This window comes from Gymnogyps californianus, chromosome 9 (assembly GCF_018139145.2).
Source record: "Gymnogyps californianus isolate 813 chromosome 9, ASM1813914v2, whole genome shotgun sequence".
Lineage (NCBI taxonomy): Eukaryota > Metazoa > Chordata > Aves > Accipitriformes > Cathartidae > Gymnogyps > Gymnogyps californianus.
Window position 1 is genome coordinate 8,805,886 of NC_059479.1, and position 22,632 is coordinate 8,828,517.

At 38.9% G+C, this 22,632-nt stretch overlaps 1 protein-coding gene across 1 annotated transcript in view; it reads left to right on the forward strand.

The window, feature by feature from the left end:
- The first annotated feature begins 3,690 nt into the window (after positions 1-3,690).
- MAP7D3 (MAP7 domain containing 3) overlaps positions 3,691-22,632 on the forward strand; it is a 32,272-nt gene continuing 13,330 nt past the window's right edge. Inside the window, exons 1-10 of the mRNA XM_050902063.1 lie at positions 3,691-3,862; positions 4,803-4,904; positions 5,735-5,815; positions 7,243-7,406; positions 10,214-10,328; positions 11,294-11,326; positions 16,460-16,561; positions 19,559-19,657; positions 20,048-20,146; positions 21,243-21,368. Coding sequence (XP_050758020.1) covers positions 3,691-3,862; positions 4,803-4,904; positions 5,735-5,815; positions 7,243-7,406; positions 10,214-10,328; positions 11,294-11,326; positions 16,460-16,561; positions 19,559-19,657; positions 20,048-20,146; positions 21,243-21,368 — 1,093 coding nt within the window. The remainder of the gene's footprint in view (positions 3,863-4,802; positions 4,905-5,734; positions 5,816-7,242; positions 7,407-10,213; positions 10,329-11,293; positions 11,327-16,459; positions 16,562-19,558; positions 19,658-20,047; positions 20,147-21,242; positions 21,369-22,632) is intronic.

Genomic DNA, 22,632 nt, shown 5'->3' on the forward strand with positions numbered 1-22,632 from the left:
GAAGCTCTTCTGTCCTGCTGAAGCTGAGAGACAGTGTGCACTGCTTTCTGGATATCTGTGTGCTTCCCATCTGGTGACTGCCCAGACAAAACAGGAGAACCATCTGCCTTCCAGCTGGTCTGTCAGAAGGTGCCTACTGGGAGGCTCACGTGTTTGGTTGTGGAGCCTGTCAGTCCTTGCAGCCCAAAGACAGGACGTGAGGATCAACGGGGAAAGACAGAAAGAAGGGGGAAAGCAGGGAAAAGAGGAATGCATAGAGAGAGGGCTTTTCTGTTCATTGTTAGAAACTTTCTGTGTTGTCCACCTGTTTGTGTGAGGGTACATCCTTCTTCTGGTGTCCTTTAAACAAGAAGTAAAGGTGTAAAACCAATACTCGATTTTTAAAGCATCTAACATAGGATCTTGCATCCGTTTGTCTTAACCTGTGTTAATTAATGAGCAGAAATCAGCTTAAAAGACAGTGCCTAGAAATCTCAAACTTGAATGCTGACTTCCCTTGTCTTTCCTGAAAGCATGTACAAAATTAAAAGAAAAAGGATCTGAACACTGTTACTGAAAAGCATTACTACCCACTATACAAACAGCAGCTACCTGTAGTGGAGCAAGACAAAAATGGCATCTTGCAGATTGGACACAGTTTGCTATAAAATCAGAGGTATTTTGCTGGGAAGTTCACTTTTGGTTTATGGATTGCTTATTGGCTTCTTGTTACCTGCTTTAAACTTTTATGAAAACATTTAGATTCATAACAATGCTTAACATTCAGGAGACCTCCTAACTTTTGTTTCAGAGGCTTAGTCTGGGATTTTTGTTTGTTCGTTTGCTTTGCATAATGAGTCATTAAATCATAAGAACCAGAAGGATTGCTGTGAAAGTCGGCATGTTCTGCTCTACTTTCTGGTTCGGCACAGGAAGGGAAGAGCAAGCGGGGCAGCATCAGCCAGGTCACAGATAGCGGGAGGGGCGATGGGATGGAAGCCCTAAACCTCGCTAGGTAAAGGGATGGAGCCAGTTCAGTCCCTAATGAGGTTTACTAAGAACAGCAACTGTGTGGGTCCTTTGACAGTCTTGGCAAGGGCCAAGGGTATTAACTCAGTGCAAGGATTGAAATAGAAATAAAGTTTTATTTTTAGCACTGGTCTCTTCAGGGCATATTGGAAACCTGATCGGCGAAGGGAAGTACCATCATGCTTAGTGCAAGGGAGGCACCACCGTACCTGCGCGGTTAGCATGACTGTGAGCTGGAAGGTGAAATTGGGAGAGTCAGCTTTCTCTGGCACATTGTCTCCTGCAGCCGCTGGTTCCTGGTGCTTCCGTTGGTTTGGTTTATCCATGATACGCTTGGCCAGACACATAGTGCTAAATGGTGATGACGGTGCAGAAGGAAAACTGCTTCCCAAATTACCTACCCATTTATGTTCCAAATAGCCCTATTTTATTATGCATGAATGCAAATACTATTATTGGCCACATGTGTTGCTTGTACTTTTATTAATTTTAGCTGAAGTATTTAAAGGTAGACTACTGTAAAATAAGCACACACATTATGCTGATCACAAATTACAGTTGTGAAAGCCTTTAGTGACTGCTGTGTGAGGGGAAGCTCAGAACAGAAATGAGATTTCATTTGCCTCTAAGAGAATTTTTCTTCTCCAGGAAGTTTGCTGAATATGTCCATGAAGGCACCCCTCAGTAATACAGCATGTGACACAGGTTGTAGTGAAATGTTAACTGGTTTCCTGTTCTGGGGTATCCTGATTAATTACAGAAGTATTTTACAGAGATAGTTAGATTTTGTGGAAAATGCTGTTCAGTGAAGCTTCACTCCATAGCAGGCTGCTACATTCATTGGGGAAAACTAGGCAAAAAAATTATAGGCATCTGTGCCAAAGAATATTTAAATGTATTAAAAATTAAGATTTCTTTTATCATATTAAAGCAAAATAAAATCTGTATTTTTTTTAAAGGTTGCAGAGTACAACAGCATGCAATTAATTTTCTCTTACTGTAGTAGAATGTGGATTTTGAAAATCCCAGTTTCATACTGTAAATTTACCATAAAATTGACAAGGGCTGTAAAACCTGTCTGTTGACCTGAGACTTGGTGAAATTGAGCTCATACATATTGGTGATGCAGCTAATGTGATGGCTGTTCCCCTTTCAATAATCTTTTGTTCAAATATCCAGTTCACTTTTAATTCTAACTTTCTGTGAAATGGATTGCTTCTGTGTAACACAAGGGTGCACTCCTAGTGCCTTTAAATCTGCTACTTTCAAATTTGTAAGCACGTTGTTTCTATGCAAATAATGAAGCATTGAAGCAGTGAACATAAATATTTTAACTGACATACAAAAAAACCCTGACATACAAAATCCTTTGGCTAAGTATTTCTAGACTTTTTTCACCTCTGTGTCCTTTGCAAGCTGTACTGTTTCTGTAACCCACTTTCCTGTTCTGTAGAACCTCAAGTAATTTTTTGCAACCTTAATTAATTAATGAAGATGAACTGACTAATTGCTTTGCAGATATGACACATTTTTTAAATGAGTGTCTTCTAATCATGAACATCATTCAAGTGTTTTGTTTATTTTTTAAATGAATAAATAAATACATAATCCCCTACATCCATTATGACTGGTTTGTTCAGCAAGATTTCTAATAATAAAACACTTCTGCAAGTAAAATAAGATGAATATTGTACCTGTTTAAATTGCTGCTTGCTTCTTACTGTAACTTTGTTACAGAAATTTGGATGTTTAAACTTTGAGAGTTGAGGCAAAATTCCAGTGTTGGTCTTACTAAACCTGGTGTAGGTGTAGGGTGAATTTATTGTGTTGGGCTCATTTCCCGGCTGGGCTGGGCTGAATTGGCTCAGTCTGCCTGTACACCTCCTGTCTCACCTCCCTTGCTGATGGAGACTGAAGAAAAGATGTGATTGGGTTTCTGTATTTGTCTTAACTTTAAATGGTATTTGAAGAAGTTTATGTTCTTTCAGCCGTTGTGATGAAAGGTGTCATTGGATATAAATGCCCTGGCTGTATATTTTTGCTCTCAGAAAAACCTGCAGTAGGCTGGTTTTCCTCAGGCTGTTTTCACATCTGATTGTGTTGAAAATATATAATTCTGTTGTTCTCCACGTGGTGAATTTTGGGGCTAGATTCCCATCCACGTGACATGCAACAGTGTACAAAATCAGCTTTTTAACTGACTTTTGGTCTACATAGTGAAATTACAGTGAGCCCTTTTTTAGCTGTTCTCTTTGCCAATTGGTAATCTTACCGTGTCGCAGTATATCTGGTCTCTGACTTGTTTGAAAAGAGCCTCAGAGATGTATGGGATGGAACTGAGGAAGACTTTTGTTTGGTGCTGCAATGAAAAATTAATTCAAGACATTGCAACAGCTGCGGGTGACAATTTAGAGTTGCTGAATAAGTATTGTAATCGGCATTTATCACTGACATCACATGGGATTAAACACTTTGAGGTGATTGTTCTTGGGCAGAGCCTTAGGGAGGGTTATTACCATGACACAACTAGTTGTCATGGCAATGCATGGAGAAGAGGGAGACTCTTCCTTCCTCCTTTGCATTCTGCACTACTCTATTAAAGGGAAGCCTGAGATCATTGGCAAAGCTGTCGTCTTCTTTTTTTAAATGTAACACCAAATTCTACTATTCGTCCTTCACGTTATGGTTGAAATCATGGCACGTTATGTGTGCTTTTGTGGATTGCCTTTTCCGTTTAAAACAGAAACTTCTGATTTCTTGTGTTTGGTTGGTTGCGTGGTGTGTTCTCTTGCTTCCCCCGAAGTTGGGCTTTTCTGTAAGACCCGAGTTGATCTCCCTGTATCTGTCAGCCAAGGTGAGAACAAGGTGTCACTGCTGTAAGGACACTCCTGTTCAAAGCTGTGCAGGAAGACGGGGTAATGCTGTTGTACAGGTTGCCCTGCCTGCTTTCCCTGTAACGCTTCACCTTCACACCCTAAAACGTGATTAAAGTGAAAGTTGATACCAAAATAAAGAAATTCTATGGAAAGTGATACAGTAAATTAGCCTCCCTGACTTCTTAATGGGTTTCGTTATTTAGCAAAATTAATATTGCTAGCATTTCATTTCTGTATGATTAACTGGGAGTCATAGCCCTGCAGTTCACTGTACTCACCTTGGTGAAACTCGAATAAGGTGAATGGGTGTCTGCACAACTGCTCAAATTACTGTTTTGGAGTCTAATTTATAATTTTATTTTTGAAGATCCAGTTTTAGAAGTACATTGTAAGCATCCTTTAATGGTTTACTTTATGCAGCTAATCCACTTTCTATTTCATGTCATGAAATAATGAAAGGTCTTCATAAACCTTTCCCTGCTCGGGTCTCGTCAGAATATGATTCTACCAGTGCTAATCGACTATTACATATATGTGTTCAGCCCGCAAATACACGTGCGGTAGCAAAGAGGTTTTATTATTAAGTATAAGTCAGACTCATAAGTTTGCTAAATATTGGTTTTCTTCTTAGAAAAGTTATTTAATAAGTTTGACTTTTTTTTTTTTAAACTCCATAGTCCTTTGCTACACATTTTAAAACGTAAGGTTTTGTAACTTGTTTTTACAAAGAAAAGCTGTGCCAGGTCTGAAGTCTCATTTGACAAGTTTTTTCTTCTTACAAGTTGAGCAGTCCCAAGTTAGTTATTTAATAAAAGGATCTGCAACCTCATATAGAATTTTATGTATTTATTTTAGATATTTATTTAATGAGTTTTGGTTGTAGAGCTTTTCTTAATATGGAATGATTCTTTCTCACAGTTGCTGCAGCCCAAGCAATAGCAGAAGAAAGAAGAAGCCAAAGTGGCATTAGCCCTATTGCAGTCCAGACCTCAATAAATATAAAGACAGCAACTAAACCAGGTATAATTATTGGTCATTGTTCTTAATGAAGTACTGGGTTCACAAGGGAGAGTTAGTAGGGAACGAATAAAACATCTTTTAAAAAGAAGTTTGATGCTTTTTCTTCAGGAGGCATTGGAGCATAAAGCACCTGATAGATGGTTCGTAGATTCATTGAAGGTCTGGTTTTGATGACAGACTTTTGCTCTTGACTCGCTCAGAGTTCAGTTGGTGAAGTTGCCTATCTTTCCAGCAGGGCATAACAACAAAGATAAATGACTTTTTTGTGCTCTGGTCAGGTTACCAGTTCACTTCGTGCTGAAATTCAAGTTTTATACCTCCAAAGACTTAAGCAGTCTTTGTTCTGCTTAGCCTGCAAACTAGCTATCCTACAGCGCTTTGAATTTGTCATGACGGGTGAACCATCTGTTCTCAGATTGAGTTTTCCTAGATTCCTGCAATTCTTGATCATAGGAATTAATACGTACAAGAATGAGGATCAGAGCTGAATTTGGAATAAGGGTATGTTCTCACACGTCTGACTTCTGCTCAGGCTTTCTTTTGTCTGTACGCGTTGGGCCTTTTAATATTGCGTCTGCTTTCTGCTGCACCTATTAAAAATAGTGGATTGGTTGTTGTGAAGGGAATGGAACGGGGAAAAAGGAGGGTATTCAGCTTCCTATGAATTTTTCAGATGACATCTTTAATAGAGTGTGCAGTGCTTTGGTAGTATGTGTATCTCTCAGGGAATTCCGTTAGCCTTTTGATAGTAAAGGCTTTTGACTTTTTTATTTAAATTTGAATGCTCAAAATAACTGACAATTATGTGTCTTCAATTTTTCTTTTGACAGTGATAGATGGTTCCACGCTAAGAACAGAAGAAAGACAAAGACTGGCCAGGGAGCGTAGAGAAGAGCGGGAAAAGCAACATGGTATTTTCGTGTTTCATTTAAAATACAATTTCCTAAAATATTTGTGATAAAGGAATAACTTATTATCTTATTACTTGTTCGGTCACTTTTTTCAGCTTGCTAGGGACAAGGTCTGCTCTTGGTCTTGCATCAGTGACCATCTGTGAACCTTAATGGAGAAGTATTAGATTTGAGAGGAAAACATTGCAGAAATTTTTAGCTTCTTGAAGCTGTATCTCACTTCTGACATTCCATTTCTTAGTAACCACCAAGCAAATTTAGCCAATTTCTTATTGAAAGCCTTAACAAAAACACTTATGAAAGTAAAACTTTTAGCTTAGAACTGCTTCCTGTAGCCCTGAAGACTGAGGTTTGGGGAACGCTGATTCAGAGAAAACCAGAAAAGATTTAGCTAGTTCAACGGCTTGATTGCCTTGAACACTGCTTCCCTTGTTTGTTAGCACACTGAAATGATTCCTGGATTGAAGTGTCAGCAGTATATGCTTTATCTTAGCAAAGAATCTGAGACCTAGAGAAGAGCATAAAACTCTTGCCCAGCTTAATGCTGTTTGTGGCATGAATCAGTGCATGTATGTGCAGCAAGAGATGAAGGGGTCACAGTATGCCCTGCAGTCCTGGTTCTTGGTCTCCCAGCTTGTGAGGAGTGGTGTGTCTCTGGCCTGTATGTTTGTTTCTTAACATAAAAGCAGAGACATACAGCAACAGGAATGATTGTGTTGTCCTAACATGGAGAGAGGATAGGACTAGGATGCATATAAATTCAGAAGTATTTTGGGGGCTTTATAAGTAGATACTGCGTATGCATTCTTGGTGTAATTATCTGGTCTCTCGGTTCATTTCATGTGTCTAGCCACGGAAAAAACTGCCATTGTGTATTCAACCACTAGCTTTTTGTCACAGGACTTGAAGCTTCCTGTTAAACTGCGCATAGCTGTTCTTAGGTGGAGGCTGTGGAGAATAGTGACATAACTATTTTGAACTCGGATGCAGTAACTGAGGGGTTTTCCCAATCTTGTCACTCGGTGCTTTAAATCTTTTCATTACATCTTGTTCTAAGAAAAATGAAAGTCACAACATAGAAAATTCTGCCTTTTGATACCTAACTTACTACTTACTTATAAAGACTTCACTATTATGATGGCAGGAAAAGTATATGCTTACCGTAGGATATATGCATATCCTGACATTCCTGTCAGGACATTAAAGTCTAATGGCAGGAAAGGTTCTAATTCCAGCCTAACCTGGGGACAGAATTAAAGACTCCTCTGTCATCATGTGCAGTGCCATCCAGCTCTGCAAGCTAATCTTGCTGTATGTTTTAGCTTTAAGTGGTGATAATTTTGCTTGGTAGTCTCTTGCCTGTAAGTTGTGTTGTAATATCAATGAACAGTTAAGTTTGATTTTAATTTTTTCTTAAAAATTTACAGCTGCCAAAGAGACACAAATCCTTGAAAAGGAGAGAAAAGCAAAGCTCCAGTATGAAAAACAGTTAGAAGAAAGGCAGAGAAAGCTAAAAGAACAGAAGCAGAAAGAGGAACAACGGAGGGCAGCAGTAGAAGAAAAAAGAAAACAAAAAATAGAGGAGGAAAAGGTACTATGCGTCAAAGTTCTATAGTTTTAAAGAAACTCCTACATTGTTTTCCTACATTATCATGCTCTGAAGTGGTGTGAAATAGAAAGTTGCGGAAATGGTGAATATATTAGAACGTAAAAATATTTTCCACATCTGTACAGCGGGCTATATAGACACAGGTCCTCCTTCCCCATCCCAGGCCTAGCTTCCGCTATGCCCCGGGCACTCAGGACTTCAGGAGCTGTGGCTGCTGTTTGGCCACTGGTTATTTTTCACATGAGCAAAAACCGCACCCCATATTCCTAGATTTCTAGATTCCTTTCAGTGCACTTTGTAGGTTCTGTTTGTAAATCAGTGTGGGTGACGGGTCTTAGACTTAATTCTGTGTCTTGCTTCCTGGGAGCCCCACTGTGGTCTAAGAGGCTCACATTCTCTCAGTTCTTCTAAATTACAATTTGTTACTATATGTTGAGTGGTTGATAATGTTATCTGTGTAGTTACCATTTGATGACTTGACTCTTTGCCTTTGCTTTGACTGCACATGGGCCAGCAGAGCAGTATTTGAGTTGTGGAGCTCATTGCAAATTGATAGAAGCTGAAAGTAGAAATAAATACGTGAAGGTATGCCATCCCTTTTGAAGAGTAGGTCTGCTAGTGCGTATTAAATGTGATGCAAGTTCTGAAAGGGTTCATTTCCAGAGTGTCAGCAATAAAGGCGTGACACGCACATGTGCTTTCATAAGCTAGTTGTAAGAACTTGCTGTGGGTCATTGATGAAGAGCTGTTCCCTTGGAGCTCAGCTATTGTTAGCGATACATCTTTTTTACCCTTTTTGACTGGCAGTATTCTACACTGGTGTTTAGTTATCTGTAATCGGCTTCTGGGTGTGTTCAGATTGATATTCCATTTGAACTTCATGGAATAGTTTACATTGCTGGAGAACAAGCAGAAATGTTTGGGTGGGCCTTGACTGCAGTCCAGTGCAGTATCATCTCTTTAAGCAACTGCTTTAAGCAAAAAGCATCCCTTATGGTTCAAGAGGTGTTACCCCTAAGCCTATAGTACGTTTATTTATGTAATTTTGAGGATGGTGGATATGTTTTAAGTGGCCACTGGGGTGAATAATCAAGGAAAACATGGACTAGCCAAAGAGTGTTTGATTGGTGTTAACCTTGTCCTTTACTTGGTCCCTGGAGGAAGATGACCTTGTACGCAGAGTTATACATGAAGAATCCAGCAGGTGGGAAAATAGCGTACACTTGACCTGTAAACCTTGCTTTCAACCAGAAGGTGAAAACAGATCTTGACTTTGGTACTCTGACATTAGAAAATAATCACTTTTAAAGAAGCTAACCTATCTTAGGGCAATATATGCCAGCAAGATACCATCTACAGTTGTAAATTTAGTAGATAGAAGTGCATCAAAAAATACATAGTCTCCAACAGTCTTGTTTGGTACTTCAGCCAAGTCTCATTTATTTAATCCTCTTCCTTAGATAAAGTAGAAGCAGCAGCACAATAGCAAATACTGTGGAAAAAGAAGTGGTTCTCTGCCTAAGAGAGTCTTGAAGACAACTAGCCATGGCTAGGATTGAGATACCTGTCTTCTCAGTTACTCAGTTATTCTGTACGGCTGTGCAACTTACTATGTGGATGGCTTGAGCTGATAACTGATTTTCTGTTGTTTGTAAACTGAAGCTTATGTCTTTAAGTATGACTTTGAAGAATTACCACGCTGCAGATACCTCCATGGAAATATCATCTACACATTACATAATGTCTGGGTACTTTGGCACCTTAGGTAAACTCTAGTTCAGGTTTCTTTAACAGAGGGGAAGCTAAGCTTTATATTTCAAACAAAAACTTTTATCTTTTGTCAGTGAACAGAATTCTTCCTCCCTTCCTTCCAAGTTTACTTTGTCTGTACACTGCGACTTTTTTAGTTTGTGCTGTGAAATGGTGTTGAAACAAGGTGAAAGTCTTGTGTCCTCGAGAGGGAGAAATGTTTGGATAATGAGTCCCCTTGGCATCTTACTGCAATGTATCAGCAGTAAATACTGCTTCAAAGGATCACTTGGGATATGACTATTCCAGAAGAGAAATCTGTTGTTGACATATGTATGGAAACCTGGCTGAGAATAAACAGTCTAGCATGGTTACAGTTCATCTTTATGCACAAGAGCTGAAGTTCCCCCATTAGCAGTTACTAGTCCTGGAGACAGAATGGAAAGCTTCGTTCAGTCGTCTTTGTCCTGTCAGCAGTGGTTGCTGAGGTCTGGAGTTGATTTGTCTTTTTTGCTGTTTTGCCTTCATGTCTTGCTCTTTCTGGTTTCATCATATCTCTATTAATGCCAGTATCTGTTAAGACTTGGGTCAGTGTTTGTATAGTTCTCTGAAAATACAAATAACCTTATACTTGGTATTTTATAATGGAGAATTTTTATCACCTTTTCGAAATAACTTCAGAATATAACTAGTTTAAAGGGTAAGCAATTATTTTTGCTCAGTTTGGGGTTCATCCCTATTTAGAAAATAAGTAGTGCTGTTTACTGAATAGGAAATCTGTTTGGTGGCTATTTTAAGTAAAGAGTAGAATAGATTATCTGTGCTTTAGCTGAACCTCATCATGTTTGCAGTGTTTTGAAACCATTAATTGCCCTTAACATTCTTTGCATAATAGTTTTTGTAACAAAAGCTTATTATCAGGCAGTATAGGTAAAACAGATTTTGAATCATACTGGGGGAAAAAGAAATAATCTATATTTTTGTCTTTTGGCATAGCTGTGCTTTATAGTTATAAGCTTCATAGAGATGTTGTTTGATAGGAGCGATATGAAGCAGTTATGCATCGTACCTTGGAACGGAATCAGCGACTGGAAACACGACAGAAGAGATGGTCTTGGGGAGGATCTGTAACTCCAGATTCAGAGAGCAAAACAGGTAAGTAGCACCTTTTGTAGCATGGCTAAAATCACAGAATATTATGTGCGAACACTGGCAGGTGCAGCACTATTCACAGGGACCTGGGCCTCCTTTCCTATCTTGGATCTTACGACAGGATCTGCGGGTAGCTCTTGGGGAAAGAATCCTATCTGTTCTTGCCCTGAAATGCTGCTCAGACTTAGAGCTATTTTTGACTTTGGGAAGAGCTAGAGGGAAGCCACATGGGACATACAACACCTGGCAGCGTTGCATTGCCAGCTCCCCACCATCAGATAAGGGGAATTGTAATGTATAATGTTAAAATAATTCTGAGTCCTTCAAATGCAGTACATGTAATGGTGTGCTAAGACTGATGATAAACAGCACAAGAAAAACAGTTGTACTGTAATATTACATCTAAAACGTTTTAAACACACCCTTAGAGTTACAGAATGCTAACTGATTGTTTGAATGACTAGTAATGGGTAAGGAGATGCAGTGGGCAGTGTCCGAGCTTCTCAGAGAGTAGGTTCTGTTCTAGATTAGGTGATGCATTTTAACACTCTTTAATTTGAGCTCAAATTGTTTCCTATTTCACACAATTAACTGTTTCTGCTTGTAAACATTTGGAAATCAGACCAGCAAATCAGGATTGCAGTGGAAGGGATCTTTTCATGCACCAGCTAACTGGAAGACCCCAGCAATAAGTAACTTAACATAAGTTATTGTCCAGGAATAAAATAAAACAAAAAATGCTTCAATTCAGCCTATCTTCTGAATTGGTGGAATTGTACTGCGTGTGTTTTAGTAGTATCTTCTTCTGTCAGCTTGAGTGTTGACTTTCAAGTGTTTATTTATAACATATTTGAAAGTGTTTTGATATAAATTATCATTATGATATCCAGCTTCCCCATTTTTTGGTTAACTTGCATTGTTTGCTATTTGACCTTGTGACTTAGCTTACAAACCTTCTTCTTCTACAGAACAACAGACCGCAGATGAAGGTGGAACTGGTGGTATTGATTTCTAAAATGTTCTTTTTCTGTTGTTTTACACTCACTACTAACCTTTTAAACTTGAGTTCTTGTTTCTCTGAAACTAAGGAAAACCATCTTCTTATAGATCTTTTCCTGGATCTTGGCCAGCTGTGCAACAAATGTGATCCCTAAGTAGAAGGCAGCCCCCTACGTTTTTAACTATCCCTCCCAGCTAATTAAACTACAGCTTAAGTCATGGCATCCTGAGGGAATTTTCAGGGAAAGGATATGTGCATTAGGGTTTTCAAAGCTGACTGGATGCAGCATGGGGGAGAAGAGAAATTCTTAGTGGCATGTATTTGAATATAAATTAGTTCAGTAGTCCAAGCTTTTTTTTTTTTTTTTTTTTAAGGGCAATTTCGAACCCTTTCATTGTTTCCTAATTTGCAAAAAGTATATGGTAGGGCTTGGTTTGTTTTCTTTTTGCTTTGTTTTACCAGCAATTGAAGTAACATTTGCAAAATCAAATGATATTTTGCTGAAACATTGTGAAAGGGACTGGATCCTTTGTGCAGTTTGATACTTTTTCCATGAAGGGTTTTGCAAAATCATATCTGTCCAATTATCTAAACGTAATTCTATATATTAAATGTGTTTTCATTGGATTTCTGGCACTTTCCAGTGCACAGACTGAGCCATTCATAGAAATGCTTTGGATCACTGGTATATTTGTCAAGGCTAGATGTTTAATAAGCAAACTTATTTCTTGTAGCTAGTTTAAGATGATAGCTCTCAGCTGAGATGCAGCTAAATCTGAATTCTGAAAATCTGTGCGTGCTCACAGCATTACTAATTCAATACAGCTGTCTCGTAATGCTGTGACAATATGAGACTTGAAAATGCAATGAAAGTCTGACTGAGTATGATTTAACTACTGTGGCTTATTCTGGCAACACAGCAGAAGCATGTGTATTTTATTTAACTTCTCTCTTCCCTTTCTCTGCACAGCATGAATCCCTAATTTTCTCCAAAATTAGCCCGTTTGACTGGATTGGTTTACCTGTTTAACATGTGTTCCTTGGATACATATATAAATCCAATTACTGTATTCCACATTACCAAGTGCCATTTAACCTTGAAACTAGGAAATCACATTTGCCTTACATGTTTAGGAAAGCACTATTTTTTTTTCTCCACCATTCTTTTCTACCTTATCTAATTTTTAAAGCTAAACTTTATAACAAACATAAAATAACGTTCTTTGCTCTCTCCTAATTTACGTGAGGAAATGAGTCTTGTCTGTCCTTTTGATCATGGAGGAAGATCTTCAGTGCTGCTGAAGCACATTAAAAATAAAGTGTCTTCCAACAAACATGCTCCTGATGTAATAATAGACACTTAAGCTGTACCTTATGCATCATAAAGTAACAAGAGGAGGAGCAGATAAGTTCAGCTACAGTAGATCAATTTGGATAACTTGACACCAATTTTGAAAAAATTTACTATGGAGATAAACAGATAATGCAGTGTTTGACTAAGACACTTGTGCATCCACACTGTTTTAAATTTGTGTTTGATTTTACGTTGAGGTTTCAAACGTACAGCTGTCTTACCTGGGGTGGATAGTGTGGAATCATGATTGAATTTACGCTTCTCTTATTTATTCCCGTTTCAGGATCATTCTTAGCTTTTTCTTTCTGGGAGCTCCTCGCTTAATTGTTACTTAAAATCTACCCAAACCATGTAGGATGCCTAAGTCCAGCCAGCTTTCTAAAAAATCCTTATTTGGTCCCTTTCACCTTATATTTGTATAATTGCTGGAAAGACGATTATTACCTTTTTTTTTTTTTACTCTGAAAAATGACACCATATGAGGTCTGCTACATTACGTCATTGTGGCTGAATAGTGCACCTTGTCTAACAGCATGTCTAGAGCAAGTTTCAATACAATATTATTTTTCCACCATCAGTTTCTGTGGTGGATTTGGAATTAAAGGCTCCATTTCTTAAAATGAAAACCATTAGGGGAACAGCTTTCAAAAATTTTTTACATTATTTTAGGACTAAATGCTTTCTTGTCTATTGTATTGCTGTGCAAAAAAATAGAGAATCAGACATGATCTTCCATGAACTGGCTGTGTCAACAGTAATATTGCAGAACATTGACTGGTAAAGCAGCATTTGTGGGTGATAGAGGTAGTATGCTCTGGAAAGTAAACCCCATGTAATTGAACATGTCACCAACCATCAGCTGTTCTGTATTACGTACAGAATCTGATTCACTGAGACTGCACCAAGTACCCCGCTGATGGCCTGAAATTTAAAAATTGATGAAAGCCCCAGAGTCAAATGTTACATTAATGACATTGCTGTCAGTGCTAAGGTGAAACATGCAGAGTGTGGGTCTGCCAGGAGAAATGGCAAGGCTGTGTAATAAAGCTTCCTTGATGACAGAGTCCTTGTAAATGAGGGAGGTTTAGTGATGACTGCTAAGCAAAACTAGACATTCAGGTGCATCTGTAGTGGAGACGTGCAATTAGAATAGAAATTGGGCTGCCAGAGTCTCTCCTTTCTAAATAAAGAGCTTCCTTGTCCTAGTAGAAATTTGGAAGAAAGTGAGAGACGGATAGTCTTATTTTATTTAGGCTAATTTTATCCAACCTCAGATAGGCAGTGCTGCAGCACCCTCTCTCAGCGAAACTCGGTGAGAAGCTAGGATTGAGAGCTGCTCGCTCTCATAACGATTTTCTTAAGATACTGTGTTTCCCAGCTCCTTACCCAATTGCAAGCCTTGCTGCATGGCAGTCATATGCTTTCTTTGGCTTTGCTACTACAGTTTGCTTTCCCCCTTCCATTAAAAAAATACAGATGTTTGGTATCACATGGGATTTGTGCTGTATGCTTCTTCCATTTCAAATGCCTTGATGTAAGTATTCTAACTTTCCCCCCAAAATACAAAAGATATTTGAGGTATTTTTTCAAAAAATATTTTGTAAATACCTACGTAACCAGACTAACTTACTCAAGAATATCCTGTCTGTCTTCTAAAGCTTTTTTTCCTAGTGAATTGTTCAAAGCTTTGAAGTTTGCAGAAGCAGTCCTGTGGGTGAGGTAGGGAAAAAGTTGAGGCCATCTGATCATACATTTGCAAATGTTTTGATCAAAAAAGCATTGACTTCTTAAGATCCTAGGCAATTAATGCAAACTAAAATTTTCTGGAAAAAGAAAACTCAAATATCTGTGTGAATACCCATTACCAATACCCAAACCAATTGAGAGTTTATCTCATGCCCTCACCACTGCTCTTTGTTCCTCTGAAAAATAGAGACTGATATTATTTTCTTTTGTCTGAACAGTTATATTTAGCCTGTACTTTTTTGTTTTGAGTCTTCTAGTAGAAGTTTCATGCCTTGTCTCTTTACTAAACAGCACAGTCCACCTCCAGAACTTGTAAACTTGCTGGAAAAGAATTACTTGGCTCAGTGTAATTTTTCTCAAGGCAAGATTTAATTTTTTGCCCTCTGGGTCTCAGTAGGTGATAGACCAAATCTCAGATTTCATGGAAGTGCTGAAGGCCTAATTTGGACCAAGAGAAATTTGTATGAAGCATCTCCACGGTGTTTGGAGACCTTAGACTCGCATGCTTGAGTTCAGGCAGTAGCCAGGCTTTCTTTTTAAGAGCAGACACTAGAGGGTAGTCTTTACCTTCAAAAACACCCAAATACATGACTTAAGAGTTTCCTGATTTTCGTATATAAAACCTCTCAAGGCTGTTTTAGTTATCCCAGTACTCACGGTTCATTCATAAAATGCCTTTTTTTGTTTGTTTGTTTGTTGTTGGGTTTTGGGGGTGGTTGTGTTGTTGTTGTTATGTTGGGAAAGTATCCGCTAAGCTCAGATCTTCATTTCTTAACTAGATTCAGTAGTTCCCCCTTTCTCCCTCTTACCCCGTGGGGACTTTGCCCTTCTTCACTGTGAGAAGAGCTTGCCACTTTTGTAGCTTCAGCTCCAAAATCTGGTTTTCACTTGACGTGGTTTTGCGGGAGGCCCCTAGCTCAGGAAGCCTGGGTTGGGTACGTCTGTCAAAAGTACGCTGCAGAGGCAGGGCTGTCCATAGGAATCTTTACATCCTGGCTCTTGCTATAAGGTGCTGCTATAGCATGCTGGCCAAAGGGAAAAGATGCTGCCTCTGTGGTGAGTAGTGCTGCTTTTTCCTTTGGTACTTCTGCACTAATGAGTTCACATTAATCATCTTTGCTGTCCCATATGCCAGCAAAATCGATTACTTGTGTTTGATGTATAGAATTTCTTGTGTTTATTATGCTGGTCCACAGCACTTTGTGCGCATTATCGTTTTCTGCTTATTGAGTTTCCATAGCAACAGGTACATGCTTTTCCAAGGCTTTCACACTCTGGAGTAGTGTTCATCCTGAAAGTACATTATTTGAAATTAAAAAGCAGGTATTTATCTGGCTTCTAGGAAACTTGAAATTTTGCCATGTGAGATGTGATTTTTATGTGTATATATATGTCTGTGTGTATACACATACAAAAAAATAATTAATGCCTCTTGTGGCAGTTTTTTTCAGAAGAGTTGCAAAATCAATAGGAAACATGAACTTAAGGACTAGCTTTTAGAGAAAAAATGGAAATTTCTAAAATAGTTACAGCAACCCTTGGGAAGTAATCAGAAATAGGAAAGCTTTCTTGCCTTTCCTCAGGACTTGCTCTTATCCCTCCAGAAGCATTTGTTTTATTTTAACTAGTGATTGAAAAACTGTTTTGACATACCCGTGTGGAAGGAACGAAGAAAAATTATTGTTTTTCAGGTTTTGTTGTTACTTTCTCTATCTTACCAGTCTGCTAAGAGCACACAACCTCAGTAGCTTTTGTCTTTACATGTTAGGAGCACAGGATTTAAAAATCACTTGTTTGCATACATATGCATAAAATCTTGGCATGAAACTAAATGCCTTTTCTGTGCATGTTACAACTGGTGCTAATTGTATCAAGTCTGTTCAAAGGAAAAAAAAAATAATTTCTGTTTCTCGTTAAGCAAAACTGGAAATTGGTTTCAGGATGTAATACTTCCAGAGTTAGCTCAGAGCAGTGCGTGGAAGGTTATTCCTCAGGTATGAAGATGAATTCTAAAGTAAGCGCTTCTTTACACAGCCAGCAAGCGGTCCACCTCCACAGCAAACCTCAAACAGACAGAAGCTGTCATGAATAAACGGTTGTCATCATCTGCAGCGCTTTTAAATGCTTCTGATCGAAGTAAGTGTTTGTGTGTCTGCTGGTAGCAGGTGTACTGCTTAACTGTTACTTGGGGAGGAGACAGGAGGTGGAATGATACTCCTCTTCCTCCCTTGCTGTGTAACTCACTTCATATTTTGATCTTAAATGCATTTCATGCAATTTGTTAATCCAGCTTGACTGTTCAGGGCTTTGACCCAGTTGATGTGATCTCTGTTAGAGGAGAAGAGTAACGGTAAAAATTGCTGGTTTTTTATTTTTTATTTCTGTAATTGTTTTACTAAAGTCAAATCTTGGTGAATGATTGATTCACAAATCATTTCACATCACCTTTACGGGTTTGCATGCCTTAAATCACACGCTAAAATTTCAGCAAAATAGAAATAGTACAAAAATAAAGTTTGCCTTGTTCTGTTAGACAGCCTCAGTCATTTGATTGCCTGTGGGAAGGAAAAAATCATCTTAGTTTTGACATCTTTCTGTTGTGCCAGTCCTGTACTCTATAGACACATACTTTCTTTTTAATATTAGAATTCTGCTTTAACCAAGTAGAGAAGGATGCATGAAAAACCTTGACACCTGTGGGAGTTTTTTGGGTGGGAGAAGATTGTTTTGTTTTGACCTGCAGTTCTAGCATGATTGTAGCCATAGCATACAGCTCTGACACCGTTTCCTAGCCTAATAAATTGGTGTAATCTTGATACTGACACTCAAATTATGCATTTCTTAAACTGTTAGTGCACACCACTGCTTGCAGGCATTCTGGGTTACTTACTGTGCCAATGACTACCAAGGAATACAAATGGCCTGGAAGCCAGCTATTTCTTTAATTTTATTTTTTTAAGGGTTTCTGAGAGCGTTTGCACTCTAGAGATCATCTGCCAATTTCTGTGGCTTCCAGTCTCATTTTGAATTGCAGCTTTGGGGTGGATGAAGCTCCTGACGTTAGCATGTCATGTTGTCGTGGTTTAACCCCAGCTGGCCACTAAGCACCACGCAGCTGCTCGCTCACTCCCCCCCCCCAGTGGGATGGGGGACAGAATCGGAGAAAAAAAAAAACCAACTTGTGGGTTGAGATAAAGACAGTTTAATGGGACAGAAAGGAAGAAAATAATGATAATAATGATGATGATGATAATAATAATAAAATTATAATAATAATAAAATAATTTGAATATACAAAACAAGTGATGCACAATGCAATTGCTCACAACTCGCCAAACGATGCCCAGTTAATACCCAAGCAGCAATCCGCGCCTCCCGGCCAACTGCCCCCAGTTTATATGCTGGGCGTGATGTCGTATGGTATGGAATATCCCTTTGGCCAGTTTGGGTCAGCTGTCCTGGCTGTGTCCCCTCCCACCTTCTTGTGCCCCTCCAGCCTTCCTGCTGGCTGGGCATGAGAAGCTGAAAAATCCTTGACTTGGTATAAACACTACTTAGCAACAACTAAAAACATCAGTGTGTTATCAACATTATTCTCATACTAAATCTAAAACATAACACTGTGCCAACTACTAGGAAGAAAATTAACTCTGTTGCAGCTGAAACCACATGTTTAAAATGTGCACCATGCAACTAGTCTTAAAAGGGATGTAGAGATTATCTACATTAAAAGGGATGTAGTGGTTTTCCCACTTTCTGGTAAACCTGTACATGTGAGTCTCCTCTCTGCCTCCTCCCCTCTGCCCCATTCTGATACATTCTCTAAATCATGGCAATCTGCCTTCTCCAAATAAAAAAAAAAAAAAAATTTGAAACACAAGGAATTGTCCTAATCTACTTGTTAAGAAAAATAAAAATTATTTGCATGAGCACATACCAGCTTGTTTTAGCCTGAGATTTCCTTGTGGGGAATCTTCCCAGTGTCTCATAGGAGCCTGCCTGTATCCCAAATATTTTTTTTTTCCAAAATGATGAGAAGCATTAATAAGCTAAGAGCTGTTTAATACGAAAACAAGTTCAACTAGGTCTATGCTGCAGTATTCTGTCAATCTGCAACCTTTGATCAAATGAGCTGTGCTAGAAGAATCCCTAACATGGACACAGCTAACAGTGATTTTGCTGGTTCACGTTGGAAGGTGATGCAGCAGAAAAACTTGTACTCATACAAGGGGAATCAGTGAATATATCTATACTGGCATAGCTGCAGGGGCTCTGAGTCACTGGAGACTGCTTGTGATTTAAAATGATATTAGTATATAATGTGTCTGCAGGGTTCAGCTCTGAGTCAGAAAAAGCGCTCTAAAGTACAAATGAAGCTGCTAACAAAGGAAGTCACTAATTATCAATTAATTGGGATTGCTTTCAAACTTACTGTCATACCTTGAAATCCTTTGTGAGTCCTTGTTCGCCTTGGAGGAAAAATTCTCGGGTGGCCTGAAATACAAGAAATTTGGACACGACTCCAACTGATCCATGTGGTCAGGATGTAGAGGTCGACTAATTGACTAGTTTAGATCACCACAGCAAGTTAGAGCGATTCTGTGCTCTTGATCTGGCACTCAAGAAGAAATGGCTGTTTGGTAAAAGATGGCTAAATTCAGATGACAGAAAATACAATTGCAGAATTAACGAGATTGCTTCTGCTGTGCATATGTGCCTGGGAAGGTGGAGGAGCAGAATGCGGAAATGAGAGGAAGATGCTTGTCCCTGGATCAGTGGAGTATTTCATCAGCTGTGTTCGGTGTTAACTCTGAGCTCGCTCTTACTCAGAATGTGAGCAATGGCCTTTTAAAATTATTTATTTATTTTAAAAGGTGTACAAGGATGGCCTCGGTAGGTAAAACAAGAAGTCTGTTGAGACTGGCGTCCTGCTGCTATGATCAGTAACGTACAGGAATATAAGAAATAATGCTTTATATAGCGTAATTCTTCCCTGATCCAGTTTTCCTGCTTCTGAAGGATTCATACTGTAGTGACTTAATTACTCTTCTGTATCTTAGCAAAGTGGGGCAGGTGTTGGAGGGGACTTCTAGGCTTTTCAACATAATTAATCCATGGCGCTTTCACTTCCAGGTACCACAAAGAGAAGTGCCTCATTAAACAGGCTGAATAACAAAGTTCCTCTACATTCTCAGCAGTCAGCACTCAAAGGTTCGCAGGTGGAACAGAAAGGTGCTAGAAACCAGTTTGTTTTGAGAATTGGGAGGCAGTAATTGGGATATTTGAAGTTGACTTTAAACCATGTCCCAGTTTCATTATAAATGTTTTTACTCAGGCTTTCACTGCTGTGCCTGTGTACTGTGGCATAAATATGCACATTGCAGTGCCAGATATTGGGTAACTGTGTCTATAAACAAGCCTTATTCCTCTGAAAAGTGGAAGGGTGGGGGGAGAGCAGACAAATGGTAGCCAAACCATTTAGCTCATGAGAAAATAGTGCTTCACAATGATAGATCGGTGGTTTTAGCTGATTGGCAAAAGCAAAGCATGGGAATGGCAGTTTAGAAAATCATATATATAAATATCTTGTTAAAAATAATCTTCCTTACGCTTGGTCTCTAGGAGGAACAGAAAAGAAGAGGAGCACATCTTTGAATAGAATGAGTAGTAAAGCCCAATCCTCTCCAGAACTAGAAAAAGTGAAAAAGGAAGAAAAAACAGGTGGTTGTTTCATAAAGCTGAATATTTCTTTTTAAAGCCATTCATAGTAAAGTTTGGATAGGCTTACTTTCACTAGTTTCCTTGGTTCTTAAATTTTTAGGACTTTTTAATGGCTTTTTAGTTATCCAGTGGTAAGGATAAAATTGTAAATGGTAATGGTTAAATTTCTCCCTTTGGACAAAAAAGAAATCCTGCAAGAAGGACTTTGACTTTGTTAAATGGCACTGTAAGTAGATAGCAAAATACCTCTGTGCTTAAGAGGGAGACGTATTTGAAAGCTGGTAGGTTTAAATGTAAGCTATAGTAAAAATGTCACTGATATGTTCACTTCTTAGTTAAATCTTACCTTTGCTTTTTAAGTTCTCTTCCGTTATTCAGTTTAAAAGCAACTTCTCTGTTCCTGCTGCTGGCCTAAACTTTGTGCATGCAAATGAAGGAAGAAACCTGTTCTAACTTCAGTCTCTTTTGGTCTGTGTATTCCCTACTAGGTTACAAATAACCTCTTTTCTAGGAACTCTTCCTAAAGCTGAAAACTAGCAACTTTTCTAACATGTTTTTCCCCTTTGAGTTAACAATTCTGAAACTTTCCTTTTTAGCAGCTATTGCCAACAGTGGAAATCATATTCTGCTTCGGAATCTATCCTGTATGGGAGGATGATGGGTGCTGTCCATGTGGATTTGTGTGTGCAAATGATGCCTGACGATAACCGTTTGCTTTGACTTACAAGTCTTCTGTTTATTCTGTCAGAACAGCCTTTCCTGCAATCTAGAGAATGTAGCCCTGAAGAGCTCAGTCAAAAACTTTTCATACTTTGACTGACTTCAGCATTCATCTCTGTTGTACGCGTGCCAGTCTTTGCACATTAAAACGATTAGTGTTAAGCAAGCCGAGAACAAGAAGTGCAACATAAGAGATTGCAGTGTTTAACCCTTCTGTGCTTTAATTTGGATTTCCCTCTCCATTCCTTCAGTATTTTTCTTCCTAAACTGTTATGATTTGCAACAATGCTCACAGTCTTCCTTGGCTTTGTACTGCTTGTCTTTTTCATTATATGATTTCATGTTGGATCCTTTTTGATTTGTTCCCATCATTTAGCTCGTCGCTCCCAGCTCAGTCCTCTGGACAGTAGCGTAATCAGTCGCCTCCTCGCCCCCACACAGGCCTCCTTAGCTAGGAGTAAAAGTGCTGCTACATTATCGGCTGATGGACAAGATCCCTCAGGTAACAGGAGGGCAGCAAAGCCTGAAAGTTTTACGCAGTTGCTCTTCAAGCAAGAACTTACATGATAGTCGCTAACTGTGCTACACTTCAGTATCAGTCAGACAGTTAATACATGGTTATGTGTAATACTACTTATCCAGTATTTTCTTTGGTCAGTAACAACCAATTCATATGCTATTTTGCACGTTTACTTTACAAAACCATAGAATAATACTGGCTTTTAAACTCCAGTGCCAGTTTACTTGCTCTGCAGAGAACCAGATGCTGGTGTTCGTTTTGGGTTTTGTTTGTGGGCTTGTTTTTTTTAACTGACAGAGATCTGCATTTGGGATCTGCATTCACCCTCAAGTGAATCTGAGACATACTGGTCAGAGAACAGTGCTAGGGAGTGAAAGGGGAAAAACTCAAACAAACATATAATTTCAAAGGAGGCTGAAAGGAATAAGTGCAAAGCCTAAATTTCTTTAGGGGGAGAAACTCTTGTAGGAACATGACAAAGGGTATCTTATCTTAACATAAGTACAGGGAGCCCTGAGCTGGCTTCACTCAGGCTGATTGTAGTAGTAGAGGCATACTAGAAGGAGAAGATATTGTAGAGAAACCCTGTCTGGCTCAAGCAATTTTATATTGGTCCAGACTGAGCTGATAAGCTCACACTGTGGCTCAACTTAGTGCTAGCGCAGGGATCTCTGCATCATGGGCAAGCCCTGGCTGCAGCCCACGTCTTGTAATTGTTATTGGTTGCAATAATGCCCCAGTAAATGCATATCTGGAACCAATGTGGAGTCCTTTCTCCTCTCTTACCTTACAACTTGCGTTCCCAGTTTTGCTTGTTTCCTCTTAAGTGTGTTACTCCATCTTTATTTTTTATCTTATGCCACTTAACTTGGTCCTTGTTGGTAATGGTGACATTTCTGCACTGCTCCCCGTGTGTAATAATCAGTTTTTACTTTTTTGGTTTGTAGTCAATGGTCATATTTTTCCACACCTATCTATGTGCCGCTTTTATTTTACCATGAATATTTCAGTTCATGTCATGTGGGGAAATACCATCTTTTTCACTGTTACTGACAGCATGTGACGTATTCACTATTGCTGAATCAAAGATAACTTTTACGTTTTTATCAGTTTACTTAGAGGTACTTTCTTCATTTCAGTAGAAATGTACCTGTGCTTTAGCACAAACTATGCACAAACAGAATGCAGTTCTCCTTGCACAAATGCTGTAAATATAAAAATAAAATGTATTTTCCATAAAGTTACA